The 25,728-nt window shown below is 39.4% G+C and overlaps 2 protein-coding genes across 3 annotated transcripts in view; one reads left to right on the top strand and one right to left on the bottom strand.

Annotated features, from left to right (window-relative positions):
- Nucleotides 1-10,278, top strand: part of DNAJC21 (DnaJ heat shock protein family (Hsp40) member C21) — a 14,088-nt gene extending 3,810 nt beyond the window's left edge. Inside the window, exons 5-12 of the mRNA XM_019005277.2 lie at nucleotides 3,010-3,314; nucleotides 4,547-4,695; nucleotides 5,034-5,121; nucleotides 5,360-5,518; nucleotides 6,152-6,191; nucleotides 8,060-8,250; nucleotides 8,656-8,731; nucleotides 9,723-10,278. Of these exons, the coding sequence (XP_018860822.1) occupies nucleotides 3,010-3,314; nucleotides 4,547-4,695; nucleotides 5,034-5,121; nucleotides 5,360-5,518; nucleotides 6,152-6,191; nucleotides 8,060-8,250; nucleotides 8,656-8,731; nucleotides 9,723-9,887 (1,173 nt within the window). The 3' untranslated portion in view covers nucleotides 9,888-10,278. The remainder of the gene's footprint in view (nucleotides 1-3,009; nucleotides 3,315-4,546; nucleotides 4,696-5,033; nucleotides 5,122-5,359; nucleotides 5,519-6,151; nucleotides 6,192-8,059; nucleotides 8,251-8,655; nucleotides 8,732-9,722) is intronic.
- Nucleotides 10,279-10,963: 685 nt separating this feature from the next.
- On the bottom strand, nucleotides 10,964-24,760 carry AGXT2 (alanine--glyoxylate aminotransferase 2). Of its 2 annotated transcripts, XM_019005275.2 has the most exons (14): nucleotides 24,619-24,760; nucleotides 24,231-24,316; nucleotides 23,677-23,861; nucleotides 23,244-23,367; nucleotides 22,280-22,374; nucleotides 21,095-21,188; nucleotides 20,017-20,110; nucleotides 19,062-19,162; nucleotides 17,922-18,014; nucleotides 17,083-17,215; nucleotides 15,897-15,985; nucleotides 14,337-14,486; nucleotides 13,919-14,017; nucleotides 10,964-11,867 (listed from the first exon to the last, which is right to left on the bottom strand). In XM_019005275.2, exons 2-14 carry the CDS (start codon nucleotides 24,264-24,266, stop codon nucleotides 11,757-11,759), a joined length of 1,404 nt encoding a protein of 467 aa, XP_018860820.1. In that variant the 5' UTR covers nucleotides 24,267-24,316; nucleotides 24,619-24,760; the 3' UTR covers nucleotides 10,964-11,756. The 2 variants fall into 2 exon arrangements, with proteins under 2 accessions (XP_018860820.1, XP_018860821.1); XM_019005276.1 differs by lacking the exon at nucleotides 24,619-24,760 and having other exon boundaries at nucleotides 23,677-23,924.
- Between the last annotated feature and the right edge of the window lie 968 nt (nucleotides 24,761-25,728).

Consider the following 25,728-nt stretch of genomic DNA (forward strand, 5'->3'; position numbering starts at 1 on the left):
CATTTACACTTTTTCTATCTAACTTTAGCATTTGTTCTCATGTATCACCATGAAAACATGCCCATGAACTTCATATTATATGAAATTCAGTGTTTCTTTGAATTCTAGAACTAAATATTAAAAACAAGGGCACACACACTGTATCTCAGACTCCAACACATAAGACTAAACTGCAGGCAACAGAGTTAAACCATTATGTTTTCCGAAAGGAAGGGCCCCTGAAATCTGAGGTGAATACCATATATCTGTGGTTATTTTCTACTGTTGTAGGCCATTTCTGCAAAGGAAGTGCTTGTGGTCTGATTCATATTTATGTGAATTAAAATTGCTATTTCCTGTTGGGCTGTAGTATTAGCCAGGCCTGCAGGGTGAGTTGTCAGACAGATACTTCACAGGGCCAACCATCAATTATGCCAGTGGAACTCAGGTCTAGTGCAAGACCTATAAAGCAAAAGAATGGATCTTTTCTTAGTAGTTTACGAGTGTTTAACACTGCTTATATTACTGGCAGGGGTATTGAGCCAATTTTCTTCCCCTATAATATGTATCTTTCCTCATACAGGAAAGCTGCATAGCACTTAGTGTGTAGCACAGCCTTTAGAAAATAGATGTGATCTTGACTGTCAGTGTGAGCTTCCATTATGATTACATTGTCATCTGCAATTAGCCTATAGTCAGATTTGATTCAGAAAACTTTGCATGCTTTCCTCTGTGAAAAAAGAAAAAAATGTGTATGGATACTTGTATGACTTGAGTTCTTTTCATCTGGTTTGCCAGCTGTTTGTTGGAATCTATCAGACTATCAGATTTACAGGATTTTTTTAAGGTTACCAGTATTTCTGTGTTGAAATTAAATAATGAGGTGAAAACACTTTCCCTAAGGAATAACTGCACGTGTATGAAGTGTACTCGAATGTTGTGCACTACTGGAGTGCTTCTCCCCTACACTTTCTCCGTCGGCTAATTATTTATGACATTTGAATTGATACAGACCTTTAAAGTTACTAGCTTCAGTGGTACAAAACTTGTTTCCACTGGAGATGGAAACAAAAGTTACAAGTGAGACTTCTTAAGAAGTGCCAGGAAGGGTGTTTGGATGTGGTGAGAAATTACAAGGTGGCTTAACAAATGGAAATCTTTCCCAGGGAGAATCTCTGAACCAGCTAAAATCTGTCTTTTAATGTAGTTGTCTTGAAACATCTTTTGAAAACTGCTTGTTTTGAGGCTGTGGGACAGATACAGTTATAGACTCAAAATCTGACAATTGATAACTGCTAAAAGGACTGGAATTCTAATTCAACATGCTTTGACATCTGCATAGCTCATGCTGTTCTGGAAGCAGAGTGCTCACTTTTTTTCCCCCTAGGGATTCATGGGGGTATTTTATAGGAAATAGCCTCTGTTAAGTAGAAAGTTAATTTCCCTGTTGTGTTATATTCAGACAAAGATATTACACTGTCAGAGGATTCCAGCATTGCAGTGCTAACTTCTCTATGCAGTAGGAATATAATGGGAGGAGTTTTTTAGAAGGTTTGGTCTACTCCGTGAATTCACAAGAAGCATGAGAGGCAGCTTGGTCAGCACCAGACGGACAGAAAAGATACTCTTAAGGCTATGAGTTCACAAGCCTTCATGGGAATAGAAGACTTTTAGGTCAACTGGATGCAGAAACAAAAGTGATTATCTCCGAATATGAGTAGCAGGCAAAACAAAATCCTCCTGGGAGTTCAGCAAGGGCTGTTGTGCAGGCTGCTGGAGGATGCCAGACACGTGCAGGTTGTTAAGGTAGCTGCTGAGAATGGGGAGAGTCTCACCTTTTACATCTGGTGAAGGGGCGGATGATCAGTTTATAGGTGTGCGTTCTTTTGCACATAAAGTATGCTCTTCTGAAGCAGAAATCTGAGGTAGGTAGTCTAATATTACTTAGGTTATTGGATGAAATGTGAATGTTTATTGGCTATTTTTTGTTATAGCAAGAAAAACTGTAGTGACTTACTTGCCACAAGTCACAGACATTAACTTTGCATGTAGATAGGCTGCTGGAAGTTATTGTTGAGTTGTTCCTGTGAATAGAAATTGATAGTTGTAGTTCCTGTGAATAAAAATGGCAGAAGAAGAAGACTCACTAGAAGAAAACGTATTAAACCATTACTTCTATGAAGTATCCCAAAGTAAGAGCAGTAAGGCATATAGGAGTGAATTATAAAAGCAATATTGGTAGGCCAAGTAGTGTAAGAAGGGAGTTTAGGCATATCTTGATTGCTGAAAATACAAAATGGAGGACAGTAATTATTTGGAGAGAAATAAAGAACAAACCCAAAGTGATTATGATGGCATGTTATTAGTCCAGCATTTACTCATGAATATCAGTAAAAGAGAAGAGAATAAATAGCAATCACTTACTTTTTCTTTTAATGTGAAAGCCAGGGTCACTCATGTAGTTTGCTAATGAAACAGGAGTAAATGTTTCTTCACATTAAGCTTGTTAACCTGTGCAAGTCACGGCTCCTTGCTGTTGTATCATCAAGGGCTATGCATTTCTGTCTTTCTCAGGAAGCAAAGAGAATGTACAGGGAAGAAACAGCATTATGTATTTATTTTGCTCCTTTTTTAATGCTGTGCAATGTATGACTGGTCTCTGGTGTGGTGTAATGTAGAAGTTTATAGGCAAGTACCAGCTTGCAGGCAGCATATCTGATTCTGATTGTGCTTTTCAATTTGACAAGAGAAATACAGCGGAGCTAAGTAACTGGACACTAGTGTCAGCATGATCCAGTCCTGCAGGGGGATATATTTAGAAGTTGCAGTTTGTAATAGTTCAGACAAGATTGTTGAATTGATGTGCTTTCAGACTTTGATGATGATGTTAAAAGTTTCTCTAAATCTTCATTGCTCTGAGGCAAAACTGTGGCCTATATAGTAGTTCAGGAAAAAATAGTTACAAAAGCCCTGAATTATTTCTTTCTTTTTTCTGTCCCTCATCAACAAGTGTTGGTTTTCTTCTCACAGGTAGTCCACCCTTTCTATGCATATTGGCAGAGTTTCTGTACTCAGAAAAACTTTGCTTGGAAAGAAGAGTATGACACACGACAAGCCTCGAACCGCTGGGAGAAACGAGCTATGGAAAAAGAGAACAAGAAAACGAGAGAGAAAGCAAGGAAAGAGAGGAATGAACTGATCCGCCAGCTAGTAGCTTTTATTCGTAAGAGGGATAAAAGAGTACAGGCTCACAGAAAACTTGTAGAAGAACAAAATGCAGAAAAAACTAGGAAAGCAGAGGAATTTCGGAGGCAACAGAAGCTAAAGCAAGCCAAGTATGTACTTGTGGAATAAATCTTTCTTTCTTAACTTGGAAAAACTATCCATGAGGGTACAATATAGACATAGATTATAATAGTAGGTCCACTTGCTATTTTAAAGATCCTTGACAGGTATTAATTTTGGTCTCAAGAGTGAGCTTTTTAAAATTCTGTGTTTCTGCACTGTTCTGACTTGTAGAGTTTTCTAACATAACTGGGGAATGATTATTTGGGTGCTGTGGGTAACTGGCTGTAATAACACAGAACCCATTGTGCTTTTACTTAACTGGGGAAATAAAATTTAATAGTTATCTTTGTTCCTTTAAAGAAAAAAGCATGTAAGTTTTAGAACAAGGGAGAACAGGACTGTAACAACCTGGACTTAGATTGCCTTCATCTGCCTTGGAACCCTACCTGCTTAAAAGAAGGAGGGGAGAATGAGCTTAGCTTTGTCTTTCCTTTTAACTCTGGAAAGGACACTTCCCTTGGACTAAATGCAATGTTTCTTGCTTTTTTACCAAAATAGGAAAAGGTGGTCTCTTGACTATAACCACAATTTATTTTTTCAACTGGAAGAACTGTTCACCTGCACATATGAGGGAGGAGCTTAAATTCATATTAAAAGTGCATTTGCAAAATAGCGGCATATTGATTAAAATTACGTAATAACATATATGGAGTATATTATGTACTGTTTTTTCTATATAAATATATATACTTTCTCCCTTTAGGGTCAATAAAGTAGGGTTATACATTTACTGACAAGTGGTTTGATAATTCTGAGGCCAGAAGCTAGCTGGAGCAAAATTCAGGCATCCTGCAATGCCCTATTTGATAACTTGGAGCATACTTAGATTGGGAAAACTGAGCTGGTACATTCCCATAGTGCACAGTCAAAAAGAAATTTGTGATTTTTGTATTTTTTGTGAGTTTGGATCTTAGAGTAGGATTGAGCTATCTTCCTTGCTGTGAGCTTGATACTGACCAAGCTGCACAGTATGTTCAACCAGGACCCACCTAAGTTAATATCTCTTGCTTGCAGTGTAGAGGTGCTCATGGACATTACAAATTAACTCAGATTAATCAGATTTCCAATTGTTTGCTCTGTCATAACAGGTTCAGAACTTTCCTCCTGAGATGCCCAAGTAGAACAGTTATCTTTAAGTAGAAGTTATCTTTAAGTAACACTGTTCCTGTAGTTCCCATCTCAGGGACACAGTGTAAAAGTTGCTGTATTCTGCTTGCAGGCTCGCTGAGCAGTACAAAGAGCAGAGCTGGATAACTATGTCAGATCTGGAGAGAGAGCTGCAAGAGATGGAGGCACAATATGAAAAGGAATTTGGGGATGGATCAGCTGGTGAAGATGAATTAGAACAGGAGACAAAAGGCATTGAAGGTATGCTGTGTGGGGAGGTGATCTATACTGAGTCACTGTAGTACGAGTGTGGCTCCCTTAAAGCCTCAGATTCACAGTTCTGACTCTAATGCAACTCACTGCCTCCTGAGGGTGCTGAGCTGAAGTCTGTCCCTCTCTGATGTTTTCCTTTGAATAAGTTGCAACTGTTAATCTGTACCAATGTCTAATTTGGTGAGGTGATCTTAAGCTGACTGTGTGTCAGTACTAATGGAGAAATTAAATGTCAGTGCTGTGACTATTTTCTGAGGCTTAAAGAGCAGCTCATTCAAAAACTGCTTATCTGACTTTGTCTCTCTGATCCCCGCTGATCTCTTCAGACAAACAGAATGACGAAACTGAAGAAGCTGAATTTGTTGATGGTCTGTACTGCCCTGCTTGTGACAAATTCTTAAAAACTGAGAAAGCGTAAGTAGTTGTGGTTGGGGATTTGGGGTTGGAGGTGTTGGGGTTTAAGTAGTTTAAAATTGCATTTTAAAGAATTTTTAACTATACATAATCTCGGTGTCATCTTTCCAATAGAGACAATGTCAGTGCAGATATTTCCATACATAGTAATGCTGGATATTGGACCTGTTACTAATTTATATGTAAATGGAATAATGTTTGCTCAGAGCAACCTGAAGTAACAATCTGGTCTTCACAGCATGAAGAATCATGAAAAATCAAAGAAGCATCGAGAGATGGTGTCACTGTTACGACAGCAACTGGAAGAGGAAGAAGGGAAATTTCCTGTGGCTTTGGATGATGCAGATGGAATACAGACCCAAGAGGAGGAAGAAACAGAAGACATGCCCAAACAGAAGTACTTCAAATTGTTTTTAATTTTATCATGACTCATGATTTACAAAATCTTAGTGGCCTTCAGAGGGAGCTTCTGATGATTTGTCACTGCACTGCTCCCAGTATTGTGCAATTTAAAATACTTCTTAGCATCAGAGTTCCAGTAAAACACATACATTTGCATGACTGCATTTGAGTGCTGTAGAACAACAGACTTACGTTTTCTCTGCTGCTTAAAGTTATATGTTAAGGAAGAGAGGGGTTTGTTATTTCTCAAGCAGAGGGGCTTCCATAGAGCCAGTGCTTATTGATTTGGTACTTGCTGTCAGTTGATTACTGGCATAAATGGAAAATGAATGTCCTCAAAATCAGAATTGTTACACAGCTTCATTTTTTAAACAACCAGAACATAATCCCAACTATCTCACTAGTATCTTTGGGTTCGGCCTGAGCAGAATAAATGTTTTACTAAATGCAGTCAATAGTTTAGGAGACCTATTGTTTTAATTTCTGGCATGAGTAACTTCCTTTTTGTGGCTACCCAACATTATGTTAAGAGGATAAAGGAAAAGTATAGCTTGATACCTTTTTAGAAATCCTAGTAGTTTTGGGAGTTTTCTATAAAAAAAAGGTAATTTTTAAATTATCTTTACAGACTCTCAAAGAAACAAAGGAAGAAACAGAAAACAATGAAGGTATGTAGTCATAATGATACTCTGGGAACTTTACAACCCAGTTTTGCTATCTCCTGACAAATTATTTTTCTGTCCTACAAAATAGGAGAACTTGAAATTCCACAGAATTTGAAGACTATTTAAAAATATTTTTAATTCTTCTTTGTCACCAGAATAACTTTTATTAGTCTTATTATAATCATATTTTATGATAACAACATCATAGACCTCACTTCGTTCTGTTAGTGTAGATGCTAATATGTGGTGCTGACTCTAAAAAGGCTGTAGTCAATTATAAAAAAAAACAGATGGAAACAGGCAGATAGGGAGAATGCAAGGAATTGATCAGGAAGACCACTAGTGGACTTGGTGCATTAGGAGCTCAGTTTGGTGGTCACTTCTGGCTTTATTTGCAGGAGTTGGTATAGTGCATTGCTTTTTAATCTCTAATTTAGATGGGGTAAAAAACACTGCCACACTATTGGTTTCCTGCTGGCACTGTAGCTGTTGGAATGAACACATGCATTCCACCTTTTTCATGAACTGCAAACAAAAGTAACACCAATCTGTGGTACTCCAAGATCTGAGTCTGTGTGTGATATTAGAGATCTGTGCTGACAGCAGTGGGTGAGATTCACCAAGTGCAAACTGTTTCAGGCTGGCAACACTGCTTGAATGTCAGGAGTTTCATAGTCAGCACACTCCTCTGTCTGCCTTCCTCAAACTTTATCCTTTTCAAGTACTAACTGCTCAGTCCTAGCCTTGTTCCAGTGAGCTGTCTGTACCAATTCCTGCCTCTTCCATGCTTTCCCCTGTAATTTCCTATTCTCTGTTCACCTTTTCTGTCCTCTCCCACTGCATCATTATCTCTTGCTCTTAAGAAACTTTTCTGAGACTTTCAAGCAGATGAAGTTTACTGGCTTCACATTGGCTGGTCCAGTTGCATAGTCTGAGTATTGGCTTGACCTTCATGTTTCTGTGCTGGCCATGAGGCTTCAATTACCTCTTTCCTCCTCTGTTTGAGACCAGAAGGTCTGTTCTCACTGCAGAGTTCACACATAGTTACCATGGTTCTGTTCCATCAGTTTGCTACAGCCTGGACAGTAGGTGCCACTCTTGTGTCGCACAAACTGGAATCTTGTGCTGAGAAATCCTGACCTCCATCCCCTGCCAAGTGTTGTGGAGTACAGTGAATCTCTGGGGGTTTTATTTTCGTTTCCTGAAGTTAGGATTGGCCAAGTTTTTTTCAGGTAACTGAGACTGTACAGATGGTCTTACTGAGAGATGGTAAGAGTTGCATTAATGTAGTGTTAGGTCAAATTTGTTACTGTGCTTTTGGGAGCTTTGCTGTTCTGCTTCAGAATTAATATTTTGCTAAACTGCATATATTGAATCTAATCTGGCACATGGAAAAGGTTGCCAGTATCTGCTAGGAATGGAAAATACAGTGTGCCTACCTAATTTCAGTCAGCTCAGTTATTTTGGCTTGAGTGTCCTAATGCAGTTGTCTGGTATGGAAACTTTAGTCTAAGTAATTAACCTTTTGCAAAGTTACAAGCCAAGCCACTGTCTGTGAAATAAGAAATGGTAGTTAGAACAGGATGAACCCTGTATGTAGTTAAAAGCTACCTTCATTCTCCTCTTCTGTAGTTTCAGAGGCTATTTTATTGGTGTTTCTTCCCTTCACCACAGGTGGCCTCATCTTTCAAAACAGGAGAACTAAGGTTTTACATGTTACAGTCTCAGTGAAAACACACAGTAAAATTAAGAGAGTCCATGGCTTTCTCTCCTCCCAACCCAGCCATGTTTGAGGTAAATGAGTATAATACTATAAACACAGTCACTAATGAACTGAAAGTATTTAACTTGGATTTCTTCTGTTTGGACAGAGTTACGAGGACTCTTTTGATCAAAGTGCTGATGAAGAAACTATTGAACAGAAGGAGGTGCCCAGCATGGAGAAGGACAGTGGCTCAACAGAGGAGCTGGTAAATGATGACCAAAGATGTGCTGTGTCAGAGGACACAGGCATTACAGATGATGTCAGCCAAGAGAATGAAACAAGAAGTGAAGCAAAAAGGTGTGTTGGATTGCAATATTGCAGTCACTGTGTCATTCTGTGTTGTGTTTGATACTGTCAAACAAGGATACATTTACAGGATAGATTGACAGGGATAGTCAGATGTGACTCTGGGGGCTGCCCACCAAAATTTGTTTGAATAAATACAATACTAGCCAAAAAGTAGGAACTTCTCTGAAAGTGGTATTTGATTGCAGATTGCTGCCATATCACTTCCCAGGAGCTGATTCAACATTTTGAAATTAACAATTGATCATATTTTTCTTTTTCCTGGATACACTACATTTTTTGCATGAAGCAAGAACAGGGGGAAAGCAGCAGAGCCATTGAAAGCTGAAAAACATCAGAAGCTTGTAAATGTTTAATGTTCCTGTGCACTGATCTTGGTTCCTCTTTGTCTGTTAGCAGCACTAAGCCTAAAGGGAAAAAAGCCAAGGAAGCAAAAAAGTCTGCTAAGGCATCTTCAGAGAGCTCAGCAACGGTATGTCAAATTACTTATGCTATTTAAAATAAAATCATAGGTTGGAAGGGACCTTAAAGATCATCAAGTTCCAGTAGATCACATTGTTCAAAGCCCCATCCAGCCTGGCCTTGGACACTTCCCAGAGATAATGCATCCACAAATTCCCTGGGCCAATGCCTTATCACCCTTACAGTAAAGGAATTGCATCCTATGTGTAATCTAGACCTACCCTCTGTCCATTTAAGACCATTGCCCATTGTCTTGCCACTCTGCCTGTAAAACAAGTCACACTCCCTCCTTTATCTGAGCCCTCTTAAGGCACTGGAAAGCTGCAATGAGTTCTCCCTGAAGCCTTCTCTTCATCTCTCTCATCCTTTCTTCATAGGGTGGCTAAAAGGTGGGGTCATATAACTATAAGGAAGGCTGTTTTTTGGTCACCTGCAGTTCACAAATTCTGTCTTTGTGATTTTAATAGAACTGAAACTTCAGCTCTTGTCCTCACAGAGGAATACAGGACTAAGCTTCATTTGTAGGAGAGTTGGTAAAGTTCTGTGTGCAAGGCAGTTCAAATAAATTAAACTGGGGTCAGAGCTATTGTCACGCAGCAGGTTACAGGCAGTACTATTTGCATCTTTCTCAATATTGATGCTTGCTGGAGAGTGAAACTTTGTAGTAGCTACAGCTAACACATACTAAATTCACTGCATCTCAGAGCCCAAAGTATGGTCAACTGAGATAAAAACTGGTTTTTACTTTGAATTAGATTTGCAAGGCTTCCAGTCTTGGTTTTACTTAAAGCACTCTGAAATTTCATGAAGTTGTATTTGTGATTATTTTTTTCAAAATACATGTTCAATTGTTAATGAGTAATGGAATATTGATGATAGAAACAAACAGTTTATTCCCACTTCATTGCCAAGGAGGAACTGTGTGCAAGAAATTGGTTTATTGCACTGATGACATACTCAGTACAAATGTGAAGCATTCTGGGTTTTTTTTCTCTTTGTAGAATGAAGTTCCCATCCACTGTGTTACCTGCAATTGTGCTTTTCCATCCCGAAATAAATTGTTTGAACACCTGAAAGCCACAGGACATGCAAGAGCAACGACAACACCAACTGTAAATGGGGCTGTGAATACCAAAAACAAAAAAGAGAAACGTAAAAACAGATAGAACTTTGCTATAGTGACAGTCTTCAGAATTGTACATTAACACTCTCACGGAACTGAAACATGCACATTGCCTGTGTCTGGAGCTAAAAAAGAGGTCAAGTATCAATGTAGGAAAAAAATGAAGATGCACAAAAGGAATGCTCACTTGTGGAGGACTCTGTGCTTTCTTCTGTTTTTGACAGCCTTCCTTTAATCATAGATTGGTTTTGTGTCATAGCACAGGTGGGTGCTCCCTCCACAAAGCCACCTTGTCTAAAGCCCCTTACCCTTCAGCAATTTTCACACCATAGGTGGGGATATAGTAATTCAAAGCTACTGACCCTGTGTTCCTGTAGAAACCTGCATGGATAAAGTACTCACACAGAGGAAATAATAAATTATTTTGACACGTGTGTTGTTGCTTTTCTTTTGAGAGGGCTCAGCTCAGGGTGAGTGTAGCCAGTAGTAGGGCCTATGCTCAGTTGGTGAGAACATGGTGCTAATAACACCCATGTCATGGGTTTGATCCCTCTATGGGCCATTCACTTAAGAGCTGGGCTTGATGATCCTTGTGGATCCCTTCCAACTTAGAATATTCTTTGATCCGCTATCAAATATGAAGCACCTCCAAGACATGGGTTCTTCTTCTAATTAATTACTTAATTAACATTAAGCAGCAGACAGAAAGGAAGGAGTTAGATGACAAAGCTGTTTAATCAGTTTTGACAAATCCTATTGGTTTTGTACATCTACCTCCATGGCGGGTGCTGGTGAAAAAAATGTCTAGTGGAACAGCCTTGCTGGAGTAAGTGAGAAAGAAAACAATGAGTGACATGAATGAATGAATTTGTTCTGATTTCTAAGGAGAGATACTGCACTTCTGTTTAAAGGCATAATCTGCCTGATCTTGTGTAGGAAAAAAGGTGGGATAACACCTGGTTTTGGAGTGGAACTGGGTTGTACACAGGACTTACCAATGGAGTTGCAGAAGGCAGTGCTCAGCAAAGGCTGTGTGATATTGTTTAGGACCCATGGAGTAAGATTTGGAGAGGTACTGATGCTCTGTCACCAAAGTTCCTGTAAAGTACTGTCAGAATATTCTCGTCCCCCAAACTTGACATGGTACTTTATTGAGTCAAAGATTTTTTCATATATTAAAATTGGAAGAAAAGTAAAATGAGAAATGTACAGTTCTTGCTGACTGTCCACAACATTTGTTTTTTTAATTGGAAACTGAAGGAAGCAATGACCTTACACATTAAAAGGTGATTATGTAAGAAAGAACATCTTATTCCACCTTCCAGAGTTTGCACCTTTACAAAATGATTAATAGATGTGCTGTGCAATCCCAAGAGTGGCAGGAGGAAAAGAGAAGCGTGTTTTGGAGAGGGTGATGACTGGATTTCTTATCCCCATGAAAAAAATAATTACTGTAATTAGAAACATCTCAGCTGTGCAAACTGCTTGTAATGCTCTAATTACAGTGTGTCTTTGTAGGCAGGGTAAACAGTTTTAACTGAAATTTCTTCCCCAACTCTTTCTGTCACTCTTTCTGAAAATTACTGATTTTGATACAACTTTCACAGGGGAAAGAAGAACATATGCCTGCCTCTCTATTTGGTACTCTGTTAATCCAGCCAGGGTTTTTCTGACAATGGCAAAATAGGTGTGCAGTTCACAGAAATCAGCACTGTAGAAGTGAATTGTACATTTAGAAAAGAGATTACACCACATCCTGTGTTGAACACTATCTCTCAGAATGCCCTTATGATATTGAACAAGCATGTAATCGTCACACTATGATTTTATCTTGCAGGGTAGATTAGTGCCCAGTCTGGGTTGTGAGTATCAGGGATTGTGTGTGCCTGTCATAGAAGGAAACAAATCAAGTCTATTTTGCAGCTGCTCTTTCCACGTGTCTCTGTAAAGCAGTATGAAATACTTCCACAGCAAAGTCGACATCCTTCTTAGTAATGCACATAGGAGGCTTAATTCTGAATGTCTGAGGAGAGAGCAAAAAGAAAAAGAAGTGTTCAAATTGTACAGAAAGAATTTGGTTTCAACAGCGTATCTGGGTCAGCACTCCCACCCCAAAAAATGAGAAAAAAAGGGAGAACAGCAGTGCAGGCGCTGAGGCTTATGATAAATGCACTCTGAAGTGGAGCAATTTTGAACTTGACTGCAGTGAATTGCATCTGACTCATGACCCCCTCTTGATAACCTAACTGCCTCCACAAAAGACCTAAGTAGAGTAGGTCGTGTCTGCAGCTCTGTTACTGCAGACAGACAGAGTAAAATCTCAGATGGATTTGTACAAAGAAAGAACAGAGACACGTATTTTCTTTTCTTGCAGCTCTACCACAGGGAAAAGCAGTATCTGCTGAGAGTGGCAGGCTGTCTTGAATTGTGTCAGCCCATTTGCTGTTTTAATATAGGCTGTTTTTAAAGGCTTTTAAGAGAATGCATTATGAATGAATCACTAAATACTATCTTGTAGTTAGGTGCTGTAACTGGAAAGCATGTTGATCAGGAAGTATTATATGTACAGTTACACTTGTCAAGAACATAGACTCCTAAATCTGAATGTTTGATCTAGGTTTTTAAGATTATTTATCTTCCATAAGAATCCTAAATTTCAGATTTTTTCAGGCATCACATCACAGGACTTAATACAGTAAGAGTGGAATAATGGGCTTTCCCACCCACAGCCCCTGCTGAAGCAAACACTCACAGATAAACAGCCCTCTCATCAGACAGAATGAGACTTCACAGCACTGAGCTTCAGCTTGTTACCTGTCTCCTGATCTGTGACTTAGGGAAGAACTGATGAGGTGACAGACACAGCTCTGGTTTATTTACCCTCTATCCATCTCAAATAGAAGCTGCCTCCTCTGTGTCACTGACCAGGCCAGCCCTGAGGCAATTCTCTGCCATTAACTGAGTGCTGTAGGGAAATGGTGCAGTGTCCTGGCTACAGCAGGAACCACATCCTCAGCTGGGATGGGCTGATGGCCTTCACATCCAATTCTCTCTTTTGTGCGGCTGCTGAACTGGCTGTCAACACCTTTTTTTTCTCCTTTATTATCAAAGAATTAGTACATTACCAGCTCTCCAGTCTCAAAGAACTATTGGTTTTGTACTGATGTGTCAGGTGATAACCTGAACTGTGCAAAGACTTGGTCCTGAGTATAAGAATAATAGTTCTTATTATTGAATAGAAGAAAAGAAGAAGAAGAAAACCTTGGTTTTCTAGGGGAAGTTGTCCCTCTAAAGGAAATCTTGAGTTTGTTACAGAATATTTGAAAAGAATCAAATAGTTCCTGCCCAATTTTAAAATCAGTAGCATTGAACAGAGATAGAGTATATACTCCTAAGAGTATACATTTTCTAGTTTATTTACTAAACTAAATTAATTTAACTTGAGGGAAGTGGGGATCTTGTTCACAAGGACAGAAAATGTGGGAAATGGAAAAACAGAAACTTCACATATGCTGAAAGGTTCAATCTGCAGCCTTGGAAAGAGCTTGGCTTTTTTTTGTGTGTGGAAAGGTACACAAACATTAAGCAGAAAAATTATGAACTTATGTTCCTATAGTTATAAGTAAGAATATGCCTTGAGTAAGTAAGAAATTATATTAGTTAAAATAGTGAAAGGTTTAAGCTGTAATAATGTGACTTACAGGGTAGGATAAGGATCTAGAAGCTATAATAGAGGTGTGTGGGGGTACATGACCTATCAGTTTATTGGCTGAAAGACAGACACGATGCAGCAAAATTAAGCAAAGGTGATAGGTTATTAAGTAGAAACAAGTTTGTGTTAACATTGGACCAAAATGTTACATATTGCTGTGTGAAGAAGAAACCTGTGACTACCTTTAAGCTATGGCTGATTGTTGCTGCTCTCCAATTCTCACGCCTTTGATATCCCACAATATGGAGACTGATATCGGGCTAACTTGAGCAATAAATCATCTTAAATAGCATGGTGATCCCATTGCTCATTTTTCATCTCGACAAGAAAGTAAGCTTTATTTATAACCAGAGGTTTAGTACCTGACTGTAGAGCCCTCCTCTGCCGATCAGAACTCCCATGTCTTTACAGTCTTCCCAAATCTGATTTATTTCTTCAGCTGGAAGAGGGCATCGACTGTCCTAAGGGAAGGAAATACTAAACTTCACTTAGATATTCCAAATTAGTTCTGTGACAAAGATGTATATTCCAGTCTCTCCAATAAATCTCACCTCTAGCTGAAAATGTTGGCTGCATAACTTATCTGTTCCCATGAGTCGGTGCAGTTAAGGTGCACTGTTTACTCAAAGCTTGTGAAATAGCTGAATGATGGAATGTTCTGGCTCATTTTACCCAGAGCCATGTTTTCCCACCTCACTGTCTGCTTTATTTCAGCTGAAATAAAATGTGATAAAACTTTCAATGGCACTGTAAATTGAAAGGAATGAAGAAGTCACTAACCTTATCTGTCACCATTTCTACTCCAATCATAAGTCCCTTGCCACGGACATCTCCAACAATCTCAAATTTATCCCGTAGTTTAGCCAGCTCCAGCAGCATGTATGTTCCCACATCCTCACTGTTTTTTTGTAGACCATCTTCTTCAATGGCCTGGTTAAAATGAAGTACCATGACAGCGTTGCAGGAAAGGCTTTCAAAACATTCTGTTAATCCCCACTGAACTTGACACCATATTTATCTCACTTCCTTGCTATGTTCATTGACTACATCACTGCTCACATTTCCCTTTTCTTAAATGCTCTTACCAGCATCAGAATACAATTTCACATAATACTTCGATGTTTCTTTGGGACTTTTCACATTTTTCTTATTACTTACATTTAATCCAGTAATTCCTGCTCACGTGTACTCATAACTGGAAAATACCTGACCAGAAAGATTATTTTCAAAATCTTATCAGAATATTTTATTTTTTTTCAGTATCATGAGAAGAATATAATTAAATAATAAAAGCCAAGGCTTTAATTATATTCTGTGTGTGTTAGCAGAGAACAGCCTGAGTACTATATTATATTTAGCAACAACATGTTTTCTAATAACAATCTTTTCTTCATATTTTACACTGCCTTCTTAATCAGAGCTCTTATTTTCAGGCACATACTGGCACCTACACACAAACCATTACATGAATGTAACATTTGTATTTAGAAAAATTACATTTAAAAACTAATTCCAGACGATAAAGTGGTTGTTTCTATTTTTTTTTTCTTTTTCCTTTTCTTTCAACTCCATTTTACTCTTGCTGACTCTAACAACCTCCTTGGATTATTTCAGAGCCAGGCTTCAAGTTATTTCAGAGTCAAAAAAACCCAAAACATGGGTTCTTTATACAGTCATCCATCTTAGTAATAGCTTAAACTCCCCCAAACCACTCAGGAAAGTAACATGAATAGAAACAGTGTCTGCTATAATGAAATGAGCTTAGTGAATGAATGTTCTGTGCATAATCAAGACAAATAGAAACCTACTACCCACTGACTGATTTTCTACTGGATATAAGTGAAATGTGCTGCATATTTTTCTATTTTCTTTTTCATAAGGTAATTTTTTTTTTCCCAAAAGGATTTCTGACCTTAGGTATTTGTAACTGTCTGGTCATTAAGGTTTTTTTAAGCATAAGGTAAAAGCCTTTCCGTTAAAAAAATTTTGTTAAACATGTTTGCCAGAAAATAGATTTGCTTTAGCTATGGATTTGTGTAGTGCTGTAAGGCTTTTGAGAAAGTAATCTCCTACAATTTCATTAACCAAGTAAAGAACCCAAGGGAGATAAAGATGATTCTGAAGTAATAATTATAGGGCTCCCACTCTTTCTAGAGATCTGAAAATTTTTGCAATTAAACTAATCAGGATTTTTTCCTGTGAATGGGGCACACTGGCCGTGTTTATGCCCTTTACTTAGTTACTTAAAAAATCGCCCACATAGAAATTTATACTTGCAATCTTCATCTTTCGATACAAAGAACTTGTGGTATAGATAAATTTATGTAATGTTCTCCCTACATCAAGAACTGCAGCTCCAACTACACAGGCCAGAGGGTTTCCTCCAAACGTATTAAAGTGAAGGTTTTGAGCCAAGGAACTTGCAATCTCTAAAAGAAAAAGAACAACACCGGTTACTCCTTCAGTTCATAGAATCACAGAATGGTTTGAGTTGGAAGGGATCTTAAAGATCAGCCAGTTCCAATCCTCTTCCAGGTGCAGGGACACCTTCCACTGGGCTAGGTTGCTCAGAGCCCCATCCAGCCTGGCCTTGAGCACTGCCAGGGATGGGGCATCTCCAGCTCCTACAGGCAACCTGTGCCAGTGCCTCATCACCCACACTGTAAAGATTTTATTTCCTCATATCTAATCTAAACCTAATCTCTTTCAGTTCAAAGCCATTCCTCCTTGTCCTGTTACTCCATGCTCTTGTAAAAAGTCCCTCTCCATTTTTCTTACACTGGAAGGCCACAATCGGTCACCCCAAAGCCTTCTTCAGGCTGAACAATCCCAATTCTCTCAGCTTTTTCTTCTTAGGAGAGGTGCTCTGCCCCTCTGATCATCTTAGTGGCCTCCTCTGCCTTGTTTGGTACCCGTACTTACTGCTTTAAATATTTGTTACTGTAACAACAATTACATCTGCTGTGTTCAACTCTGAACTCTGTGTCTCTACGGGGACACAGTAAGATTTCTTTAAAGCAGTCTGTGCAAAATATGAGTATTTCCAAAAAATATAGTGCCTAGCAGATGCCAAAACAAAACTTCTTCTAAAAGTCATGCTTCTAAGGTAAGCCCTCACCTGCCATCTACAGATTTTCCTCACTAGGTTGAGCCAGCCATTTGTAGGAATCAAGCAGCTGGGTAACATCCTACTCTATTTACTCACAGTATATTTATCAGTGAATTCAGTTATGATTTCCAGGCTCTTTTACCAGCCCTACAAACCACTCACAACTCCATTCCTGCTTCAGTTATACAACTACACTCATTTAAATACAGCTCTGTACTGATACAGCACAACATGTGGGGAAACAAGTGAAGCAATGAGGATCCAATTAATTATCTCAATCTATCCAAAAAAAAGACTGAGATAAAGTTTATAAGCAACATTCAGCTTTTTAAACACACATCTCTCTGCAAGTAATTATTCTGTATTGTATTTTGCAATTACTCTGTTTTATGTCATAGAAGAACAGAACACTTGTACCTTTTGTTGTAATGACAGCTGCCATTGGGAAACCATTACCAATTCCTTTTGCCAAAGTAACGATGTCAGGGACTACACCATGTGTTTGAAACCCCCAGAAATGGCTGCCTGTCCGTCCAAATCCTGTCTGTACCTTTCAAAGGAAAAATTCAGAGAAACGCTCATCATCTTCTCACACTTTGTGATATAGTTTCTTTCCTTGTCTTTCAACTGTTGCTGATTTGCAGTAAACAGCAACTACATCTGGAGTCAAATTGTATTAGGAGCCCTATTCAGATGGCTCTACACAAAATGCTATTTATTGTAATTGGGCTTTTCTTTCATGTGATAACATGCAATCATGTCTTAGGCTTGGAAAGATAAATAAGATGCAGCTTCCATTTCAAAGTGGAGAGGAAAAGTAAAAGCATTTGAAGCATTTGATACTATTTTAATATTGTTTTAGCTAAGAAAATTCTACTTCTAAAACATATTGCAGAGGTACAGCAATCAACTCTCTTCTGTAGTCTATGTCTGTCAAAAATACTCATAAAAGGAAGGGTTATTTTGACAAATCTTCCATCACAAGTAGCATTTGTTGCATATTTATGCAAATTTACTGCCCCCAGAAGGTATGGACTGAAGTCTGCTACAAATATTACCTTTGCCCAAAATGAGAATAAAGGCAGTAAAAACATAGGCAGTTCCTATGCTTGAAAAGATGCAGTTTAACACTGTATTAAACTTAAGATATGAAGTGTATTGCATTTCACTTAGATTCTTTCCAGACCTCCAGCCCTTTATGATAATTTCAGAGATACCCAACTCTAGAATTCTCATGTAAAAAAAATCTGACTCACTTCATCTGAAATGCAAAGGCCCCCTCTTTCCCATATAAGCTGATAAGCTTCCTTTAAGAAATTTCTTGGGTACTGAACAGCTCCATTAACACCCTGCCAAGAGAAAAACACAATGTTTTCAGGAACAAATAAGGAAACAGGAGTTCTACTTGAGAAAAAAACCAAGCAGCCCTCAGGTAACAGCAGGACTGCTGTTTCAAGGTTCTTGCTCCAGCAATGAAACCACTCCAGAAAGCTCCTGCTCAGGTCACGCATTCCCATTCCACAGTGCTGCCTGCTGCTCTGGAAGTTGTGCTGGCATGAATGTTTGTGAGGCCATAATCACTGTAAGACTAAGTCAATTAACAATAAACTGCCAAAACAAGGACTGTGAAAATCTACACATAGCAAAACCCAGACGCGGTTTGCTGATGAAGTTGGCCAGAGAATTCACATTCCTTCTTCGGTTAATTTGTTTAGAACATTGCCTCCTCAACATCTGTTCACCTTGATAGTTTGCATTTGCATTGGAAATTCAATTCTAACCTACACCTGGACTACAACAGATTTTTAGATTCAAGTATGTAAGTGCTTTGAAAACAGCAAAACCAGAGAGAAAAACTGGAGAATTGCTCCAGTTTTTCCTTGAAATCAATCACAGTTATTACACTGTTTCTCTTGCCCTGGATAAGTTCTCCATTTTTCCTATTGAAGAATCACATATAAAACAATTGTGAACAAAGGGTAAAACATAAGGAGAATGAATCCTGTGGCCATCAGGGGACAACATGACTAAAAGAGGGAGAAGGGGGGTTGAGTTAAAAGTTTACAGAAATAGTAATGAAAATTGAAAGGAGATAATAGAAGCCAAACCATAGCATGCATCACATTCACTATTTAACTGCAGAAAAAATGTGTATATTTAATCATGATTCTGTGTCTAATTTCACAAGAAAAATCCTAGTTCCATTGGAGTCAGTGACAAAAGCTGAAATTTGAAGGCAGTGCGTCCAGTCTTTCAAACATTTAAGGTGTTTAAAGCATTAAAAATCACAGTAAAAATCAGCAAACATCTATGTTCAGGTTGCAGCTAAAGAATATCAGATTTGAGTATTTCACACTACTTGTGCTATCACAACTGAAAAATGGCAAACTACCTACTTGAATTGGTTCAGCAATAAATCCAGCTACTGTCTTGGGCACTGAGGTATTCAGAGTGTCTTTGAACTGTTCAATGTACTGGTCTTTTGCAAGACATGAACCTGTTCACAGGGGAAACAGTTTGAAGGGAATTTACTTAATATGACACAAAACTTTAAAGCTTTAAAACATGAAACTGTTCATCTAAGCAACAAATGTTGTATGACTGCATAGTAAATATCACCCCTCAAATTAACAGTAGAAAGGTAAACATTAAAGGAGAGTCTCCTTAAACCGTCTGTACTCCATGGTTAGTGCAGGTAGGAGGTTTCTGGAGAATAGTCTGTGCTTAAATTAAGAACAGAGCAAGTAGTATGGCTAATGCTGCCATTCATTAGGGATGGCAAAGCTAAAATCAAACCATTCTGTTACATACGCATATGAATTAAAATAATAAAAGGTGCTTGTTGAAACAGTAGAAAAACTCATTGGAATTTCTGTTAGTTGCAGTAGAGGAGACTTCACACTGTCCTGTGTATGGAACATTTTGCCCCATGAAAAACCTCTGCCTATGGCTAGCTGCAGGCTGTCCTTACTATTTGCCTTATTCCAATATAAAAGCTGAAAGCTGTCAGCAAAATAACACCACCAACACCTCTGCTCTTCCAGATATGCTGAAGTGATTTCCACAGCTTCCAGAGCTGATCATGACAAACAGTGGAAACAGACACTGAGATTTCAAAAAGAAATTTGAGATTGTGGTGTCCTCTGCCCCAGATTTTTCCCATTGGAATGCAGGTTCCTGAGATTCTCTGAATTTTTTGTTTAATTTTTTTTTTTTTCAGCCTTGCAAAACTTAACCAGACATCTACTTTGCTTGAGGAGGTAACTATAACTTATTTTCACTTATTTACTTTATTAGAGTAGCCCTCTGGTATTTTGTAATCCAAAACCCGAATTTTTGTCATGGACCAACCTTCAGTACAGCTGCATTTTCGAACAGTTTGCACAGGTGAATCTCTACAATGGCTGCCTCCCCATGGACCACGAAAAACATCTGGTAACATTGTCTGTCAAGCATAAGAGAAATAGCTACAGATTTGATGACACCCTTCTAAGAGATCTTTTGATCTAATGACTAATGGCAAAACAGAAAAACAGCTGTCACAGTGAAGGGGCAAACAAAGCTCAAGAAACTTGTCTGAAGACCACCTGGAAGCAGCACCAGATAACCAAGACAGCTTTGGAACCAGCAAGTTTAGACTGTTCCAGCAATAGTAACTCAACTGACTTTTTATTCCCTTTTTTGTTCTTAGTCAGGATGTTGGTTATCTAAATGTAATGCCAGCATTTTATGAATTGCTGGTAGCATTTCAGCAATCTGAGGTATGAACAAAATCTGCAAACTTAATTTGTGAGTGAGGCAGGCAAACCTAATAGGGACAACTCCAGCTTTCTAATCCTTGCTGCTGCTGAAACACCACGTGAGTTCAGGCCATCCACTGGCTGGGAAGCTGCTGTAAATGAGCCTACCTATGGTTAATAATGTGTCTGAGCTGTCACCTGTAGTCATCAATAGCAACTTCTAGACACAAAGTTACTCCAGTCTGCTCAAGAGCATATTGCCATTTAACCTCAGTGGATCTCCTTAGCAGAAATGTCTCCTGTCTTACTGAAATAGGATTCCTATTCACTGTAGCGAAGGATCTGCTCCAGACCATCTGAAAGCAGCTTTCCACAAAACAAAGATGAAAAAAGGGGTTCAGAACATTATTTTGTTCCTTACACAGATTTCCATGAAAGCATCAAGCCTGACTGAAGAAATGCAAATCACAGATCACTCGTGGTATGGCTGTCCTAACTTAAAATTAGCCTGAGGGGAAAAGGGGACTCTGGCTCTTGTTGAATTTACACAGCATAAACTGCTACACTGCAGCTTTGATTAGTGACCACAAAGTGCTTGAGGGCAGAAAACACAGCAATTGCTGAAATATTCAAATAAACTGTTAGTTACCCAGATTATTTAAAAAAAATAAAAATAAAAATAATCTCACAGATGTACAGCCAAAGCCATTGGCAACACCATGCTTATAAGGAGTCAGAGATGTCAAACCCAGCGTGTAAGGGCTGCCTCCGTGGTATCCTCCTCTGTTCAAACAAAGAAATCAAATCAACATCACTCATTTCCAAGAAGTGTCTGGAGCAATATCAATTCTGAGAAGGCATGGTTCTGAGCTACAAATTGTTGGGAAAAATGTGCATTGTTGAAACTAATGAAACACGTTGAAACAAAGATGATTCCGACTGCCATTTTTCCCTCTGCCTTTTGACTCTGACTGCAACTTCAAATATAAAAGCTGTGAAGAAATATTTGCAAGGAGATGAGTACAATCATTGGAACCAACAGTAATTCAGACAGTGCCTTGTGGAGTTCTGCTGCAGCAGAATCTGCACCTGATCCCTACAGAGGAAACACCTCCGTCTTTTGAATCTTGGCAACAAGTTATCTCCAACAGATGCTGCCAATCATTAAACTAGATGGTGCTATGATTTGATTTATACACAAATCAAAACTGTTTAGTGAGAATATACAAGCAAGGTAGGTACCCAATGTTCTGTTGAACATAGTAACAGAAAAATACATCTCTTCATTAACACGGCCTTTTATTCTAATATTTGAGGTAAAGTGAACTGTTTATGCTGGTGTTTACAGTGTACTGGTGTTCAGCCCAGCTCCATCCCTGTCATTAGGCCAGAAGAGCTGTTTGTGTATCTGTGTAGTGAACTGTGGTTCAGGGCTCTGACAGAAAAACAAGGCAGCAAAGCAAACAAAACAAAAATCGACTTCCAGGCAGAGCAGTTCCCTGCTGAGGTTCAGTGCACTGCTGTTCCAGAGGAACCTTTGCACCCCTCACCAAGGGGCACTGCAGAAGGGAAATGAAGGAAGAATGGAGCAGTTGCTCAGTCTTGGTCTGGCCGTGAACAAAAGTCTACCAAAACACAACCTAAACACAGACATCAGATAATCTTCTTGGTAACACAAGCAAAAATTGCAGGTTGCATTTTTATTGCAAACTAGTCCTAGTATGTATGAAAACTTCAGATCCTGGTTTATTCCTCTTTGTCAAATAAAGTAATTTTATAGCATTTTCCTCTGCAGACCTGGGGTGAAAGTTATTTCTTGTTTTAGACACGTAGAGAGTGATCCCATACACAGAGGAGTTTTGTGTTGGCATTACCTGAGAGAGATGATGTCGAAGTTACGAGTGTGTACCCTTGCCATGAACATAGCTAAATCATTGGCTTCTGACCCACTGTTGGTGAGATAAACCACCTGTGGGAAAACACTTGGGGTCAGTACAGCACAAAACCACCTTCTTCTCTGGCATCAGACCATGTCCCCTAATAGCACAATGCACTCTAGCCTAGCACTGCCATAGGGCGACCTCACCACGATAAAATTAGTGTTGCCCTTGTGCTCTAGATGAGAACAAAGATCCAACTGATATGCTCTGGAAAGGTACAGAAAAATACTGAAAAAAGGGTTTCAGTTTACAGGTTTTCATAAAATGGATTTCTGATTGGAAGAAATTAAAAGTGTTGGGTCAAACTAAGCAGGATATTCAAAGAAAGTTTTTTTTATTCTCCTTCCATCTTTAAGACTGTAGTAGCTTCACACTCTTCTCATAGCCCAATTTCATTTTACCACCGATTTATTTCACCTGAAATCAAAAATTATTTTTCTTACTGTTTCACTGAGTATGAAACATGACATATGTTTGTGAAACATTTTTGTGGTTCATCTATTTAAATGTTGGTAAACATTTACACATACTACACAAAATACTGTCAAACAGTTTTCACTGTGGATTTTCATGAGACCAAGAAAATTAAGGCTGGCTACCTGTAAGAATAGTAAACATTTTCTTCGTTCCTTTTATGTAATTTTTAAGCTGGCAATGCCTTTTCAAAGTGACAAATGAAAGGAGGAAACAAACAGAACAGAAACTGGGAATATTATGCTTGTCTGCAGCTAGGTCTAAAGAAAAGGCCCTGAGGGCCCTGAGATTCTTTAACTCACAGTCTGTATTCCCCATACAGATTTTCTCTCCAGAGATATCATGGCTCTCGATTATTTAATAAATACTTCTTATAAACAGACACCTACTTCACCAGCCCCTGCTCCTGTCAGAAGCAATTTACCTTCAGTGGATCTGGAAAAAGAGAAGTTAGCCTTTCAGCATACTCGTGGATTGCTGGGTACATGTAGATATTGGTGGTATGCCACAGGCGAGCCAGCTGCTTCTGGGTAGCCATAGTTACCTTCCTGCATGTAGCAAGGGAGAGACAAAGGGATTGAATTCCACACAGGCTCCACACTCACACATGCACATATCTCTGTGCTATTGATTCTGCAAACACAGATGCTGCACCGTGTGCCAGATGGAGGAACAAGTAGACCAAAATAATGAATTCTTCAAAATGCAGCAGAAATTGAACTAACTGTGACACATGACAATTCAGTAAATTATATTCTGGTTCTAGGGTCACAGTGCTGCAGATTAATGAAGCACAAAACAAACTTAGGTGTCTCTTCCTGTATTTTATACCATAAATCAAAAAGCAACATGCTTACGGGTGACAGTGTCCAACACTGACAGTGACAATTCCAGCAAAGAGATCAAGATATCTTCGTCCTTCATGATCAAACAACCACTGCATATGTCCCTGGTGCAGCAGCAATGGTTTCTTGTAATACGTTCGCAGAGAAGGAGCAATATTTTGTTCACGGATCTTCTGCACACGTTCATACGGATAGGACTGAGCGGAATAAAACAGTCAGTATCCATCCATACCTCCTGAAAATCCAGACTCATGGAGCTGCTGTGGAGCACATAGATTACACAGCTGTCTACAGGATTTAGATTGTAGCAGATTCTGGCACATAGAAGGCTGTTCTACAAACCTCTTAAACACAGCTTTTTGAAATAAGGCTGCTGTTCTGCACACAACTCTTTTTTAAATGTTTTCAAATTACAGATTTATCACATAGGTACATCTACAGGTTATATCCTGGTCATAGCAGTGGGGTTTTGCCCAAAGAAGCAAATTTTATAATCATATTTAGCAGATGAGCCTATCACCCAAACCCAGTAATGAAGCTTTATTTAAATTCAGTGTAGTACTTACTTCATATTTTTCAGGTACAAAATCACAAGGAGGCATTTTTGCTTGTATGGAGACAGAACTTTTCCATTTCTGCTGCCTAAAGGCAACTATAAAATAGTAAGAGAATTATGAAACATTTGGCAAACTACACACCTGGAAGATTTGCTCAGTAAGCTTGTTCAGGGAATACACAAGCTACAGTCACAGAAAGTTTTGGAGGGTGTTTTTGGTCTAAGAAGTGTTCTTTGGGGAAAAATAAGTAATAAGCAGAATACATGTAATTTTAAAAGAAAGGCATTTATATCTCATCCATTAAAACTCAAGTTTTCATTTTCATGTGGACTTCTATTTTGTCAGAAGAATAATTTTCATTTTAAAAATAAAAACTGTTTCTAATACATGTCCTTGCCTGGAAGCAGTGGGTGAATGCTCTACAGTCAGGGTGACTCCAGCACGGGCAGTGCTCCCAGGGAGCAGGACAGACACCCAACAGACCTGAACGAGGTGGGCAAAGCAGAGTTCACCGAGAATGCCCTGCAAAAGTGGAGCTGAGTCAGGTCCAGGGTCCACCCAGGGAGCCCAGGCAGGAGCAGCAGCAGATGGGGCCAGAGACAGGGCTGGACATAGAGCTACAGCAGAAGTCCAAGGTCCATCCAGGAGACAGAGCCAGGGCTGGGCTGGTGGCAAGGCTCATGGCTCAGCTGGGGCAGGGACTGGAGGCTCAGGGCAGAGATGAAACAGGGCTAAGGGTACAGCCCTGGATGAAGCTGTTCAGGGGATGCAACCTGTGCTTAGGGCCCTGACAATTCCAGCTGCCATCTTCCATCCTTGCTCCAAAATCCTGGGAATATCACACCATCCTGCCTTTCATTTAACTGCAGATAGAATTCAGCAGCTAACAGAAAGAGATACCTGATTGCCCAAAGAGGTTGTGGAGTCTCCCTCACTGGAGATATTCAAGAACTATCTAGACACAATCCTGTGCCTTGTGCTCTGGGATGGCCCTGCTTGAACAGGCAGGTTGGAGCAGATGACCAGCTGTGGGTCCTTCCAACCTGACCTGTTCTGTGATTCTGCAAGTTGTTTCAAAAGACTCTATTTCTGCACCTACAACAGTATCTCCTGAGAGTTGCACATTTGTTTTTAAAAGCCTAAGGTTTTAAGCAATTTCTAAAACACATCTGAAATGTAGATGACTGAAGAATAAAGTTTCCTGAAATTAATTACATGGAATGTCACTTCCCTTACAACCATTTACAGCACTAACGAATATAGAATCTACAAGAGTCCAGCCTCAAAAAAGCAGTTGAAAACCCACGAGCTGGTGAAGTCCTACCCTTGGAACTCTTCCCAAGGGATTTGCAACTACAGCGAAAGTTCTTCTACCCCGCGCTGCTCCGCGGTGCTCCCATCCCTCCTGAATCTGCACGGAGCGGGTGCAGGGACCCCGGCGGGCCCCGGCCAGTCCAGCTCCTCCGGCCCCTCTCCTCCGGCCCCTCTCCTCCGACCCCTCTCCTCC

Source organism: Parus major, chromosome Z (genome assembly GCF_001522545.3).
Source record: "Parus major isolate Abel chromosome Z, Parus_major1.1, whole genome shotgun sequence".
Classification (NCBI taxonomy): Eukaryota; Metazoa; Chordata; class Aves; order Passeriformes; family Paridae; genus Parus; species Parus major.